The following is a 16,052-nucleotide window of genomic DNA, read 5'->3' as shown; positions in this document are numbered from 1 at the left end:
TATACAGAGGTGCTGGTTTACAGAAGACTTCATGTGTTAGGACTGGATTGATTCAGATAGCCTACAAATATATTTTCCAGTCCACAGTTTGTGAAAATATTTCATTAAGATGAATACAGAACCGATATCTGCCTCAAAGATGACAACCTGGTAGTTGTCTTTTAGAAACACCTATAAATCAACCTAATTTGTTTTGGGCATAGAACAAATTCGGATCAGTAATGCAGATATATTTCTAACTTTTAAAAGTATATACTGAAAAGGGATAATGTAAAAAATTAGAAGGAAATCAAGCAAAATTAAGTAAAGGAAAAGCATTAAATACAACAATATGATGTATATCAGGAACAAACAAGCCTAGCATTGGATGAACAGGTAAGTTTCAAAAATAGGCAAACAAAGCATTCAAAAATTTTTTTAATTGATCTTTCTCAAGATGATACATAAGATTATGTATTCATCTCCTGTATTGATAAAGAAACCCTTCTCATTCCATTCGAAGAAAAGATCTTAAGTAACTTTTGCTAGAGAATACCTACAAAACACACAATATGCTTTGGTTTTACTGAAAAAAGATACCCTTTCACTGAAAGGATATTTTTTACATACAAAAGTTTCATCTAAATATCTGGAGTCCCAGGGACTTCTCTGTATGTGGCTTTTTAAGAGTAAGTTGGTATTATTTCCATATACATTCACAAATCGTAACTGTTAAATGATTTATGTGATTGATGTTACAATGTCCTCCTTGCTGTGCACAGAAAAGCCTTGGATTCTCTGAAACAAATTTGGTCAGTGTTCCACATGTAGGTCCTTGCTATATGGATAGGTAAGACTTTTTTAAAATGTTGAAACATCATGCTTCCAAGCATTTTAAGACTTGGCTAAGATCACCTCAACCAAGTTTTATCCAAAATTTGGAACTTCTTTGGCATTAAAAAGGATGGGGGAAGGAGGAAAAAATCCTTCCTTCATACCTTCTAGACAAAGTCCAAACTACAGCACTTTTCAGGAATGGACAAGCACAGTAGCGTTCCCTGGCAGAGAACTTGGAGCACCAAACTGACTTTGCATTCACTTTGAAGAGTGCCAAAAGTGATGCTAACTTTCTGAATGCAAGAAGCTACCTCTCCATCTCTGGTGGCACAACCATTCAAAAAAACTGCCAGAAAAGTCATATAGATTTTACTGTAAGCAGGGACTCATTTTAACAACAAACATTCTAAATATAACCAAATGCAAAATCAGATACACAAAGAATATAGTTTAACAAGATAGGACACACATGATCTATTCTGGCCTCAAATATGCAAATCTGCAATGGCCTGCTCTAATGATGATCAGGTTTCACTGCTCTTCTCCAGAAGAGGACTGCTTTTCCTACCATTGCTTCCCATCCTGTTATCTTTTTTTTGTATAATGCTTTGTTTTTCATGCTTAGCATTTGATGTAGCTCTATGCAACAGCAGCACACAAACACCTTTTTTTTGCCTTTTGAAAATACTGTGCCCCTGTTCTTTAAAAGCTGGACATTTAGAAGAGATAAAATACTGAAATGTCAAGTCTAGCCACCAAAGGGAAAAGACAAAACCTTTTCCTTTTTTTTTTTTTTGTTTTAGATAATCCTGTGGTGCATAAACTAACCAGACTCAATTTTTAGGAGAAATAAAAAGTACTAATTCTTATGACAAAGTTATTCAAAGTCAAATATTTCAGTGTAGGTGGTTTTTTTGTATTTGAAGTATGAAACTGATTTTTTTGTATGCAATTGTTCTGAAAATATTTTGATAAAGTAACAATTAACTTAAATCTTAGACAAAAGCATCCTCATACAACATTACAGATTAAGTTAAAAATCTATTTTTCCTTTAGGCAGAGTGGCTAGTGCATAGCTAACAATAAAGTAATGCATGCATTTCAGTTCTGTATATCCTTTCAGTGCTCCTGTCCATTAATTAGCCATTGATTTGAAAATATTGATTTTCCTGATACTGGTTTTATGTGCAGTACGATCAACCTCATCAAATTCCTTTTATTTCACATGAAAAAGTGGATCACACCTTCACATTTATTTAAACAAACTCAACTGAAAGCAGTATGTTGGTTTTTTTCCCTCATTTTATGCTTAAATATTTTCAGTTGCCTATGTACATAAATGGCTAGCCTGGTATATTACAGGATGAAGTTTATAAGCTCTTTTTCAGTACAGTAAACAATATACAGTTATAAGCAAAATTAACTTCCTTAAACAATATACAGTTGTAAGCAAAATCAACTTCCTTAACAGCAATATTTATGTTGTTTTCACATGCCCTACAAAAGAGCTGTACATCATAACACATGGAAAGAATTTGCTATGGCCATTATAATAATGAATACACTGACCCTTATAAAGCTGAACTTAGTACATCTCTTGTAGCTTTATCTACTGGGTAGGAAAATAAGGAATGACTTAAAACAATATGGTAAACTTTCAACTCCTATTTCATCTCCTAAAGTTCAACTCTGGCAACACAAAGAAGAAATATAGCAACCAAGTGCTGGAAGTTTTAAAGAAAAAATTCCTTTGATTTAAGAAAGCTTCTGTACCTACTCCTTCACCTTCACAGTTCAGATGTGGAGGGTGAGCTCATGGGAATGCAATTTATATACTCTCCCTCAAAATTGACCAACTGACTTCAATGACAAAAAAAAAATCTATTAAAAAAAAAAATCAAATAGAAACCATATATGACTACAAATACACAGGTTGAAGTTTCTATTGTAAATGTCGCATTCCAACACTCAAGAAAGCTAACAAGCTGCTATATTTACCAACTGTGCATTGTTTAAGGTACACCTATTTAAAACCAAGAAATAATATTTCTTCATATAAAGCTTACGTATTTCATAGTTCTACAGAATATTTTGCTGCCTATTTAAATACTGTTTAGAACTCCCTGCACAACAATCCCACCTATTACTAAACATAATAATTTCTAATGCATATTTTGGCTGAAGAAGGTTTTATTAGCTCAGTTTCTGATTTAGTAAGGTAATTAAATGCATGACTACCTTTCAGTCCCTTGGCCCTATTTCCATGTCTATCATTAGTCATTTTTGGATTAACTTACTGAACTAGGAACTTGCAGAGAAAGCTCTTGAACTTAGAAGAATACCAGAGCCACTCTAATAGGAGCCACCAGAACGTATCAAAGTGCAGTGCCAGACAGTATTCCACAACAAGCATGTCCTCGTGGAAAAAATGTACTTCCATGTAAGAACTGTCCAAAGCTGTGAAATCACAGGGTAACTTACACCTGCATCAGAGCCTTGGACATCGCTTAACTGAAGAAACCAGTGAAGTGTCATATTATTAGATGGCAATGAATCACTTCTGTCACAAAATGTCTTTGGAAAGATCATGGTCGACTGATAATAAAATAAAGCAGATTTCTTAAAGAGAAAGTCTTGGTCAGTTCTGTACATTTTATTCAACTGTAATTGAATAAAACGCAAAACTAGGAAGAGTTCTAAAATTTGACATATAGATTAAAAGGCAGTTGAAAACATCATGTAAAAACCACAGGAGCCTGTTAAAAAGTAAGCATCTATCCCATGCAAAGAACAATTCTACTCAGTATACTGCACATTGATTAAAATGTTCACTTGAAAACTGTGGTGAGGAAGATGAAAAATATCACTAAGGTTTAAATTACCTGCAAACAGAGCACTGCCGCTGCGGCTGGAGAGCGGTGAACATCACTATCACAGAGTAGTTACGAGGTGGAGCCTTCACAAATCTTCGGAATTTGTCTCCGTTCATGCGGATGACAGAGCGCCTTGAGCTCCACTCCATCAGCTGTTCCACCTTCTCAGCCAAAAGATTCTGTAATTGAGGACAAAGATGAGGAATGTTTAAGCTTAAACTTCAAGCACTTTGTACCTATATTCTGCCTTTGCATCCTCAGAGCTCCTATGCACTTAAGCAGGAGGTTGGGGGTACCTGTACATATCTTATAGCACAGTTTAGTCTCCTATGTAGACAAGTAAATTTTAAGTATTTTAAAAAATAAATCGATGTGGTATTAAACAGAAAGGATACATAAAATGAAATCAAACAGGTTGCTACTGAAGGCAAAGGAGTAGAGTAAGGCTAACTGTCTAAATACAAGATATCAGTACAGCAATCATTTACTTTCATTAAAAATTGGAAGCTTTAGGAAATGCAGCATTATGTTATATTTATTCTTTTTAGTAAAAATCACAGTAGGATATTGTCAGTCATTCAAATATTACAATGAAAGAAAAATGTAGGTACAAAGAGAAAGAAAAAGTTATTATGTTCAGAATTTCCTTACAAATATATATCATATTGAATTTAAATTAATATAAATTTTATATTTTGCTACAGACAGGAATGCACTGTCTTATAAACCCATCTAGGCACATTCTGTTACGAGATCAACACATGAGATCTCAAGATTGAGATCCCGAAAATATGTTGGCTGAACTATAAGTGTATAATAAAAAAAAAAATTTGCTTGTGTGTGGCCTTTCTTTTGCATGAAAGCATTCCATCACATGAATGATTTAAAAGCAGGCTGAGACATATTACAAGATGGCCCTCAAGTTAAATACATTCATCTAATTATTCCTATGAAAATCTATCTGATTTTTTTTTTAAAACAAGTAAGCCTTATGTCACACATGCTCAGTAGAGACTTTTTAGTCTCCTAAATTACCTAGGTTCAGTGCGGTTGCACTGACCATGCTAGAGCAGGTGAATCTACACCTACAGCGTATCAGGATGAATGCAACAATCCATCTTGTTTTAAGTCTTCAGTTTCCTGCACAAGGACACTGTGGAAGCTGCCTATATCAAATAAGAGCTAAAAAGAGTGGAAAAAACCGGAATAGTACAACTTGCACAGAAGCTGAGTGTTGAGAGAAGGTGGGAAGGACGGAGAGGGGGACAGACAGAAACAAAGACTGGAAGTGAAGAAGGAGCTCCAAACAAAAGAGAAACTGAGTTCAGGAAACTGGAAGGTGAGAGACCTCTGATAAAATACTCATGAGTTAGTGAAAGGCTATACAAACTGATGAGGGTCTGCAGTGGAAGGGAAGAATAAACTAGCTTAAACATATTGAAATGGGGATGCTCTGAGGACGAGAACATGATGACAGGCAAGGCAAGGATAAAACTCAAATACTGTGCAGTAACAACTGAGCAAGGACACAAGGTGGCTTTTGTAGGACTTTTTAAAAAAAACCCAGAATTAAATAGTAAAATTAGCTCATCTAGTAACATTTTGAAAAATCAGTAAGGCTATAAATAAGAGTATAGATAGATATATGAGGGGAAGGAAGGACTGAACTACACGGATAAAGGAAAATTACATTTTGCCTGTGTTGTGGTTTCACCTCAGCCAGCAACTAAGCACCACACAGCTGCTCGCTCACTCACTCCCCCCACCCTGGTGGGATGGGGAGGAGAATCAAAAACAAGTAAAACTTGTGGGTTGAGATAAGAACAGTTTAATAATTGAAATTTAAAAAAAAAAAAAAGGAAAGGAAGATAACAAAAAGAGAGTGAAATGTAACTCAAGAAAGACAAGTGATGCACAATGCAATTGCTCACCACCTGCTGACCACTGCTCAGCCAGTCCCCAAGCATCGATCTACTCCTCCCTGGCCAATTCCCCCCAGTTTATATACTGGGCATGACATCACGTGGTATGGAATATCCCTTTGGCCCGTCTGGGTCAGCTGTCCTGGCTGTGTCCCCTCCCAATGTCTTGTACACCCCTCCAGCCTTCTTGCTGGCTGGGCATGAGAAGTTGAAAAATCCTTGACTTGGTCTAAACACTACTGAGCAATAACTGAAAACATCAGTGTGTTATCAACATTCTTCTCATACTAAATCCAAAACATAACACTATACCAGCTACTAGAAAGAAAATTAACTCTATCCCAGCCAAAACCAGGACAGCCTCTCAGATCTTCCATCTTAAAAATTAGCAGATGATGCCCCTTGGAGCTCCTTATAAGGCACAGCTGGTCATCAGAAGTTTTGAGTCCAAAAGAAGCTTTGATCAGCGTAAATCATGAACAGTTCTGAGACATATTTAGCTCTTGTAAAGCCTTTAAAAAAACATATTTTAGGTTTTCATTTCTATTCTCAGAATTTAGCTGAGATTTGTAATCACAAATGGAAGGAGAGATTACAACTCTGTTTATCATGAGAATACCAATGAATCAATTAATACTATAATTTTTCTTCTGCTAAATGACACATGTTTTGGGTAGTTTTGCTTCAAAAAGATATTATGTAAGTTCTTTTCTTTAAAAAGAATCATAAAGCAGATTACATAAAAATGAAGTCTATTCATTTGTAAAACTTCCTTGGATTAGCAGTGCCCGGATTAAATCTTTCTGTTCATTTCAAAAGATTCACTAGTTTTGCATGAGGAACTCCAGTTGGTAATGTGCAATAAAACAAGGAGCTAAAAAGGATGTGGACTCATATTTCCAAAAACTTTAATAATTGAAACAAAAAGATAAACCAAAGAGAACTAATAAAAGATACAACTTTTAAATTAACGCAGGAAGGATGCGTAATATCCTCCTCAGTACAGAAAACCAAAGACTTTTCAGAATATGCCTTATTCTGAGAAAAGATATAGAAACCCATGAAGTAACATTCATTAAGGGTATTAAAGCAAAAGCATGATCTTGACAGAAAAAACAGGGGAGAAAAATACCAGCTCTATTACTGCTATATAATTTGTTTCTACAAAATAATCAGTGATATCAGAAGAGTCTTACTCAGAGAAGACACACACAAAGCTTTACTTGGAAGCTTGTTGCCAATAAACAATTGCCTTGATTCCTTCAGATTCAGCCATGTATAATGTCACCTTCACATAGTTATTGTGCAGTACTGTGAAGTTCACCATAATGTTCTCAACCACTTGGATCTTTTGTTTTGCTTTTTCTAAATGCACTAGGTTAAAAAGCTAGTAACTAAGCTAAACTAATGTTTACTACACTAGGTAATCAAGCTAGTACTTCAGGAGTATAAAGTCACTAGGTAAGATTTTATTACTTGCTGCACTGGATTATGAAGAAATCTGGTTTTTTTTCTAATATAGTTATCACTGATTAGATTGCAGATAATCACATATATCATAAAACATTCTGCTATAGGCCAGATTTCTCTTAGGTAACTGACTGCACTTAGATATCCTACCACTTTTTAGTCCACTTTATTCCAGAAAGTCTCCTTTTGCAGAGTAATTGATAGAAGAGACCTTGGACTGACAGCTCCAGAATTCACAATGAAGTCTGTGGAATATCCTATATTTTATGGCTTTCTGATTTGTAACACTTTACAGATAGATGAAGGTCTGATATGGTTTTGTCATTTATAAAACATTTGCACAATATATGCTGCTGAGTAAGTTATCAACCTTTTCCTCAACTCATTTAATAATGAAATCCAAGAAATAAATCTAGTGTTAAATGAGTTTCCATTTTAGCTGTGCATTTTACTTTAAAGTTGAGTACCTGCGTTCAAGAAGTATAGCACATTTCAACATTCCAACCGTCTACTTTAGCTTTGGATCAAAAAGGCACTCACTTTTCAGACACTACACTCAGAAAATTGACCAGTCTGTTAAAAAGGGAAATAAATGTATATTTTAAACAAACGCTCAAGCTACTAGCAGACTCGCCTTGTGGATTTCATAATTCAGAATGTAACTCTGATATTTTTGTAAGAAAATTAAAAGTTTGTAAGATAACACTGTATAAAAAACAGATTGTTGAATAAAGGTGTGAGTATGAGGACTACCTCCAGTGAAAAATTTTCTCCTGTGTAGAAGAACAGTGTTGAAAAGTGAAGAGAAATTGACAGAAAACATTTAGAAACAAATGGCAGAATTTTCCCTATTACCCTAATGGAATAATAATAAAAATAATAATCTCCTAATACCCAGGAAAGCATTGTTAGAAAAGACAATGATCTATCCCAAATTATTCTTGCCATGAAGGTACTGAAACTGAACATGTGCTCCAGTGTTTTTCTTTTACCATTTACCATCTAACTATACAAAGCATACATAAAACTGTCACCAAAATTAATTCCCATTAGGATTCCAGACATTTACAAAAGTTTTATTAACTTGCATCTTTCCACCCCCGGGGAACCTCTTCTGCCAAAGAAAATCTAGAAGTACAAGAGGATGGCTAAATCAGACCCACTAGACAAAACACATCTTGTGATGAGTGAGATACATGAACAATTGTTACTCATGTCCAGAAAATGAGACACACTATCTGATTTTTGCTCTAGACTGCTAATTTTCTGCTCCTTTCCACAGTGTATACAGGTAAAGACCCTACATTTCTTTAAACTCATTTATTTACAGAATTCCTCTGAGTACTTACTAGCTTTATACTGGTAACTCAAGGGGGCTGTTTTAGTTGAAATACTGAACACAAAAAACCCACAAGCATAAATTTGAGAAGGGAAATTCTTCCTTTACAAAGGAAACTACAGTTTTGTTGGTGCAAATAACTACAAAAGGGTCAACAGATAACAGTCTACTGATAAAAGCATAGAGAACATTTAAACCAATGGGTGAAGAAGCAGCAGCCATGTATAATTTATTTATTTTTATTAGCTGATGCCCCAAGCAGAATAAAAGAACCTATATGACCTATTTGTGGAAACAACATGAATGCTAATATCTGTAAACCAAACAGAACTATAATATTACTTGCTGTTCCTACGCTATTTTGTAACAAAGTGAAGAGATATGGGTTGTAGTGAGGTGGGTGTCAGTCTCTTCTGTCAGGTGGCTGGAGATAGGACAAGAGGAAATGGCCTCAAGTTGCACCAGGGGAGGTTTAGGTTGGATATTAGGAAAAATTTTTTTACTGAAAGGCTTGTCAGATATTGGAACAGGCTGCCCAGGGAAGTGGTTGAGTCACCATCCCTGGAGGTATTCAAAAAGCGCGTAGATGTGGTACTCCAGAACATGGTTTAGTGGGCATGGATGATGGTTGGACTCGATGATCTTGAAGGTCTTTTCCAACCTAAATGATTCTATGTTTCTATATGGCACAACAGCATTTTTTCAAAACTAAATAACCCTTAAAAATGTTTACCAAGAAAATCCAGAAGCCAGGAATTTTCTGATGCAACAAGGAAAGCAGTTCTTTATTTAACACGGGGATTTCTCCATAAAGAGATCACCTGTGAAAATTATTTTTGTTGCTGGAGTAGCAGCAGAGTCATTGGTATTTTGGCCTCAATCCCCTCAAGCAGATGAGCAGTCCCCACTGAAATAAGCTGCTTGGGACAGCAATTCTAAATAATTCTGCTTTTGTCCCTGTCGCTAGCAAGATTTTTCCATTTGCAGTTGTCCGTATCGTTGAATCAAGAACAAAGCAAAAAAAATAAAGTTGAAGTTCATCTATTATAGATCTCAGTTTCCAGCGATGTGATGAAACAACTATGCCACCTGTGTAAAATGTAAGCAAACTGTGACAAGTTATGAAACAGAAGATGCAGGCCCAGCTTCCAGCATCTGCACCTGAAGCAATTCCCTATTAGGGACTGCTTCCCAGTGATCCCCCGTATCTCCTCTCTGCTTCTTAACCCAACAGAGCTTGGCATCTACAAGCCTTCCCTTTCGTACTCTGCAACTAGCAGATTAGCTACTCAAAACACAGCTTTATTTATTCACCCTCCCAAGACACAGTGCCTACAAGACAAAGCATAAACAACAATAACAACCACCCTGTATACACACATTTTGCCTCACTTGACTGTTAATCTTCCTTGGCCAGATTTTCTAAATTTCTTCTGGCCCAAATTAAACCATATCTCTCGGGGGGGGAACAAAACAAAACAAAAACCAAACCAAACCAACCACCCAGATCTTCCTAAATGCTGCTTGCTCTGTCTGTCCAATGGGTGCCACTGACATTTTCAAGACAAACCTCTTATTTTTAAAACAACAACAAATATTAAGATTTAAATACTTGCTGATTCACGTTTGTTGATCTGGGAAATATACATCATAGCAAAATAGCTGGAGTACGGCAAAGGGAAGTTTCTCCTTGGTTCTCACAGTCGTTGTATCAGATTGTCTTCATTACATAAATGTATTTCTGATGGGTTTACAGTACTGAAAATGTATTTTGAATTAAATTTCTTCCTTAGACCTCCTTTCATTTACTTTGCCTTCAGTCAGAACAACATCACACAGGTAACTTAAGGCATAAAGGGCTATACAATAGGGCAAAGAACAAAGTCCCAATGATACTACTCAATGCTTCAGTGTCCAAATTAGCCTCCTTTCATTTGAAACTGTCCTGGTTTCAGCTGGGATAGAGTTAACTGTCTTCCTAGTAGCTGGTGCAGTGCTATGTTTTGTGTTCAGTATGTGAAGAATGTTGAAAACACTGATGTTTTCAGTTGTTGCTCAGTAGTGTTTAGACTATAGTCAAGGATTTTTCAGCTTCTCATGCCCAGCGAGGGCACCTGACCCAAACTGGCCAACGGTGTATTCCATACCATGGGACGTCCCATCTAGCTTAGGAACTGGGAAGGGGGGGGCAGGGATTCACCGCTCGGGGACTGGCTGGGTGTCGGTCGGCGGGTGGTGAGCAATTGCCCTGCGCATCATTTGTACATTTCAATCCTTTTATTACTACTGCTGTCATTTTATTAGTGTTATCATTATCATTATTCGTTTCTTCTGTTCTATTAAACCGTTCTTATCTCAACCCAGGAGTTTTACTTCTTTTCCTGATTTTCTCCCCCATCCCACTGGGTGGGGGGGGAGTGAGTGAGCGGCTGCGTGGTGCTTAGTTGCTGGCTGGGGTTAAACCACAACAGAAACACACTGCCTCTTACCAATTTGCTTCTTTCAGGTTTCAGAAGAGGTTTCAGCTCGTTCTGATGTAAGAGGGTGCCTCCTGAATACTAATAGACATGTGAAAATGGAAGCTCTCAGCTCTAGAAAGGTAGGGTCAAGATCTCTAAGATGAGATACATGTACTAGGAAAAGTCCTCAAAAAAATTGGGCAGGGAGTCAATCTACTGCCAAATACTAGTAAGGCTGAGGCATTGGTTATTACCAAGCCATTCCCCTTTCCTGATGAAAAATTCAAATTCAGTCCAGTAGCTCAAATTTCAGTTTCTGTAGTGAAAGCAATAAAGCAAGGAGTTTCTAATTAATGATTTGATACTATATTTGCTACTGCAGGTAAATTAACTACAGATTTTGTTGAGTATTTCTTAAATTATGATGTTGCAAATAAAAATGGAGATGGCTTGACTTCCATGTTTCCTTTACATGTATCTTACCAAAACCAGCTAATGTAGACTGATGAAGACTCCTTTATTCACTTAGGTGCATCAAATACCCAAGAAATGTTAGCTTTGTAGGTAATTATTTCAGGAAAACACTCGTAAAATAAACCCCAACGTTGCCCTGATAAATCATAGCCTCTCAATCTGATGTATGTAGCTTAAATTCCAATTTAACAGTCTTCTTTTTCTAGTCTTTCGTTACACTATGAATAATAGTATACAGAAACTAACTGTACTAATAAATGCATTTCTGCAGTATGTTATAAGAACAGTTAACTCCTCTAAAAATGTGTCTGATAGTAATTACATATCTGTGAATGTTTGACTCCATTACATTAATGGCAGAGAGACAGTGGAATTAACATTGAAAGTGTTGCTACAGCCTATTTAACCTTACAATCATTCAGTATTCTCTTGTCCCTTGTTCACCTGATGCCTGCATATAAATGTAATTTACACTGCCAATGTATCAGTATCCTTGAACATATCAAAAATAGTTTTATCACTCATAAACCTTGGCAAACAATACTTGCATATACTTAGGTAATTTTAGGTACTTATATCATTCCCTACACACTAAAAAGGGAGAAGATAGATGACTACTTTCCTGCACAAGCCTTCTAAACAAGACCTCCCATGGCTCATGGACTTGAAGGTGCTAAAGAAGAGTAATTTCTTTGATCTGCCTAGATCTTCTCTCTTTTCTCCAACACTTCCTAGGTTATTCTGGAACCTGGCTAAAAACTTAAAACATACTTCATTTTTATCAAAGTTTATTCCTCTTAAAGTAAGACATGCAGCACCAGTAGCTTTATCCAAAATATTTATTCCCTATTTTGAACTTGTCTATAATCAAGAATAGAAACCGCGGGTCACGTCAAATTTACAAACTTTGTTAAATGTAATTTCTTGATTCACAACACAAGAAACCCTAGGTCTAGTGGAGAACTCCAGGATTAAGTATCTGGATATTCCAGTAAGCAACACACTTTTCTGCAGCAGAAATTAGCAACATTTACATCAAATTCTGGAGGCATCAGAAGCACAGTACAATCTATTCTGTAAGTCATAAGGTCATAAACTAATTCTTCTACTGAGAATGGCTGTATCAGTTTCCTTCCGTGTCCCCCTCTCCTCTGCAGCTTTCCATGATCTTTCAAAGGATGTTTTTCAATTAAAAAAAAAACAAAGATGATCATGAGTTAATGCAAATATTACTAACCACTAATATATACAAAAACCTGTTAGGATGCTTGTTTCCCTTTCAGATAATTTATTTATTTACAAAAAGCCATTGCCTGAATAAAACTGAGAAGCCATGTAAGCTGGCATGGCATGACTGACTTGATATTATGCTCCATTGACTTCAACTCATTTAGCTGTGACTGAGGATTTGCTTCTTGGAATCAGACACCAATTTTCATCTTTATGCAAAATAGCCTACATTTTGTGGTATTAAGCTTAAGAGAATTCTTTTTAAGGCTGAGTAGATAAATCAGAGAACTAAAAGTACTGAGGTTTGTTATTTTAGCCTATGAGTTGCTCTATTAGTGATTTAAGAAAAATCTGGTTGATTTCCTATTGCTTGGAGCTGTCGTTTTCTGATCATTATACGAGAAAGTATTAACATTTAAATTTTTTTCCACTGTAGAAAACACAAGATAGAAGGTAACCTGCGTAATGGTTTACATGGATGTATTTTGTCCAGTTGATTTAAAAAAAGATCCTTAATTTCCATGGAGTTCAATCAAAAATTGACAATTTCTTTCAAAATATAAGAAATTCATCCTATTTTGTAATTAATACTTTTTAAAGTTTTCACAATTTGTCACACATTTTATTTTTTAATGAATGTAAGTATTCATAAAGTTCACCTAATTTAAATAAAGTCTGTAAAGTCAACATTATGAATTACAGAGTAGGACTCTAGTACTGTAAACAAGCACACAGTTTACTTCAGGAAAGAGAATCCGTACTGTACTGCACTAAATAAACACAAGTTAAACCGTTTAAGAGTTTACAGAAATAAGCCTGAGTAAGAAGCCCTATACAACTATAGGCTTTTTCCCTACCGTTTTATTTTACTATTTTTTTTACAAGCATGGAAGTAATTAAAAATATAATGAGAAATATCAAAAGGATGAATTATGAATTAGAGAAAAGATACTTACAACAAAAGCATCAGCTAAACCTTAAAGTACATTTTGCTTAGGTCACCTTTACAGTGAAAGGATATTAGTCTCGGGAGAGCATAATATAGGACAACCAGGATGATTCCAAGAGTACTTGATACACAAAAAGGCTAAAAAAATTCCATTTATTCTCGGTGGAAAACACTTCAGGGTGACCTAGCAAAAATATTGCAAAAGTTCTTGATTAAAAGGTGGGAAAAAATCCATAGCTATATACTAAAATGATGCAGAAAATGTTAAAAACTAACATAATTTTGCACAGGTATTTCAATTTAATAAGATGATCAACCTCCTAATTCTAAATGACTATGTTTTTTCAGTATTCAGAACCTTCAGATTCCTGGGAACTGGATATGACCATACCTTTTAGAGTGTTAAGTTTATGATTTTTAAGCAGATACTTCAAGTTAATTACATGCACAATTATTACTTCACAAAAAAAACCTCTTTCTAAATCCAGGAACATATCTCACAGCTAGAGTCTATCAAGGCACGTGTGACTAATATACTCGTTCAGCCTGCCATTTTCAAATATTTCTGAGTTCTAGATAAGATTAACTTAGCTAAGACAGCCTTTTAAAATAATTGCTATTTATATTACCATTCTGAGTTTCAGAAATTCTTCCACACATCCCTCAAGATTTTTTTATTAAGTTCAGCTTGCTGCAATACTCATCTCACAGCATTCAGCAGCCTGGCTGAATTTACTGTGGAGAATTATGAATTAACTACTGAAAGCCATTCAAGAACAATTATATACTTTGTGTACCTCCCCCTTGCCACAAAAAATACTGACTTAGACACATTATTAACATTGTGCTTATTTTTAAAAATAATGCAACTTTTGATCTCACTCTTTTCCCTTCATTTCTTTAGTGTTTGCTGAAATCAGCAGGCAGCCTTATTTAAACTATCTAGATAATTTGAAGAAATGGCATTGTCAGATATGAGCAAAGGCTCAATAGTACACAAAGTCACAAGCCATTTCTCCTTTTTTCTCCCCAAATGCCATTTTTTCAGTTGTTTTCTAAGGCTAGAGTCCAAAGTGTCTCTGAAAACAGGAAAGTGAGGTCTCTCTTGAATTATATTCCTGTTTGACTACTCTCAAGCACTATTTGTGAAGAGAAGTTGAACATTTCTCCAAACAGTGCTACATAACCCACTGTTCCCTGTCTATTGCAAATTATTTTGTTCAGCTGAATCTCTTTAAAATAAGAGATCTATTAAGAAAAAATAGCGTTAGAGCAAGCCATAAGAACCCCATAATCCAGGATCAGGTTGCTCCTATACTAAACAGTTTTGTAACATACCAGAGCATTTAGCTCATGTACTTTATACAGAATGAGGAGATGCTGCCCAGGGAGAAATGCAAATAACTTAGATAGTACGATCCTTTTAAAAAAACCCAAAACCTCTTCAGAATTAATTTGTTCTGTAATACTTTCTGTATCCATAAGAGAAATACTGGAAAAAAATAAAAAAAGGTCAACATTAACTTAAATTTGCTGTTTCTTTGGGATACAATACAGGCAATCAGAATATTGACTTCAAGTCTGAAAATGAAGAAAAGGGTCTGCATTTCTTATCTAGTCTGGTTGCAGGTTCCATTTACAACTCTAAAGCAATTTCACAGAAATCACAGTGTGGCTGAGGTTGGAAGGGAGCTCTGGAGGTCATCTAGTCCAACCCCCTCTGCTCAGGAAAGGCCACCTAGAGCTTGTGGCCCAGGACCATGTCCAGAGAGCTTTTGAGTATTTCCAAGAAAGGAGACTCCACAACCTCTCTAGGCTGAGCCTTGCCAGTGTGCAGTCATCTTCACAGTGAAAAAGCATTTCCTGATGTTCAGATGGAACCTCCTGTGTTTCAGTTTGCACCCATTGCCTCTGGTCCTGTCACTGGGCACCAATGAAGAGTCTGGCTCTGTATTCTTTACACTTTACCCTTCAGGTATTTATATACATTGGTAAGATCCCTCACAAGCCTTCTCTTCTCTAGGATAAACAGTCCCAGCTCTCTCAGCCCTTCCTCAGAACATTTTCAATTTCAGAACATCAGATGGAAAGCATGATATTTAAAGGATGTGCGTGACAAGACATCACTTTACTGAACGGTAGTTCCAACCTATTTTTTGTTCTTTGTGAGTGTAAAGCAAGTTCTGCTCTATAGAGCAAGTAGCATCTAGAGGAAAGGGGACTTGAACCAGCATAGACACCAACAAAATTGACCTTTTGTTCAAAGTGTATTTGTTCCATGTTTCATGATAAAGTAACTGAGAAATCTACATTACTGGAAAGACCCTCCTTTTCCTAGCAATATATACACAGTGCTGTTGAATTAGCATACCATCACTCCTCTCCCCACTCCCACCCCTTACTTGCACATTCCTCTGCATATTTGTGGAATGACAAGATTTTATGTTGAAAGTTGATATAGCAATGATGATGATAGCACCACACAGAGGTAAATCACTTTAGAAATTTGAGGTTGCTTTG

The 16,052-nt window shown here is 35.9% G+C and overlaps 1 protein-coding gene across 1 annotated transcript in view; it reads right to left on the bottom strand.

The window, feature by feature from the left end:
• The window catches only part of TUSC3 (tumor suppressor candidate 3), a 135,329-nt gene that overhangs the window by 79,762 nt on the left and 39,515 nt on the right, over nucleotides 1-16,052 (bottom strand). Inside the window, exon 2 of the mRNA XM_075041536.1 lies at nucleotides 3,699-3,868. Within this exon, the coding sequence (XP_074897637.1) occupies nucleotides 3,699-3,868 (170 nt within the window). The remainder of the gene's footprint in view (nucleotides 1-3,698; nucleotides 3,869-16,052) is intronic.

Source organism: Buteo buteo, chromosome 1 (assembly GCF_964188355.1).
Source record: "Buteo buteo chromosome 1, bButBut1.hap1.1, whole genome shotgun sequence".
Classification (NCBI taxonomy): domain Eukaryota; kingdom Metazoa; phylum Chordata; class Aves; order Accipitriformes; family Accipitridae; genus Buteo; species Buteo buteo.
The sequence above is the reverse complement of the archived record's forward strand: the minus strand, read 5'-3'. Positions and strand labels throughout refer to the sequence as shown.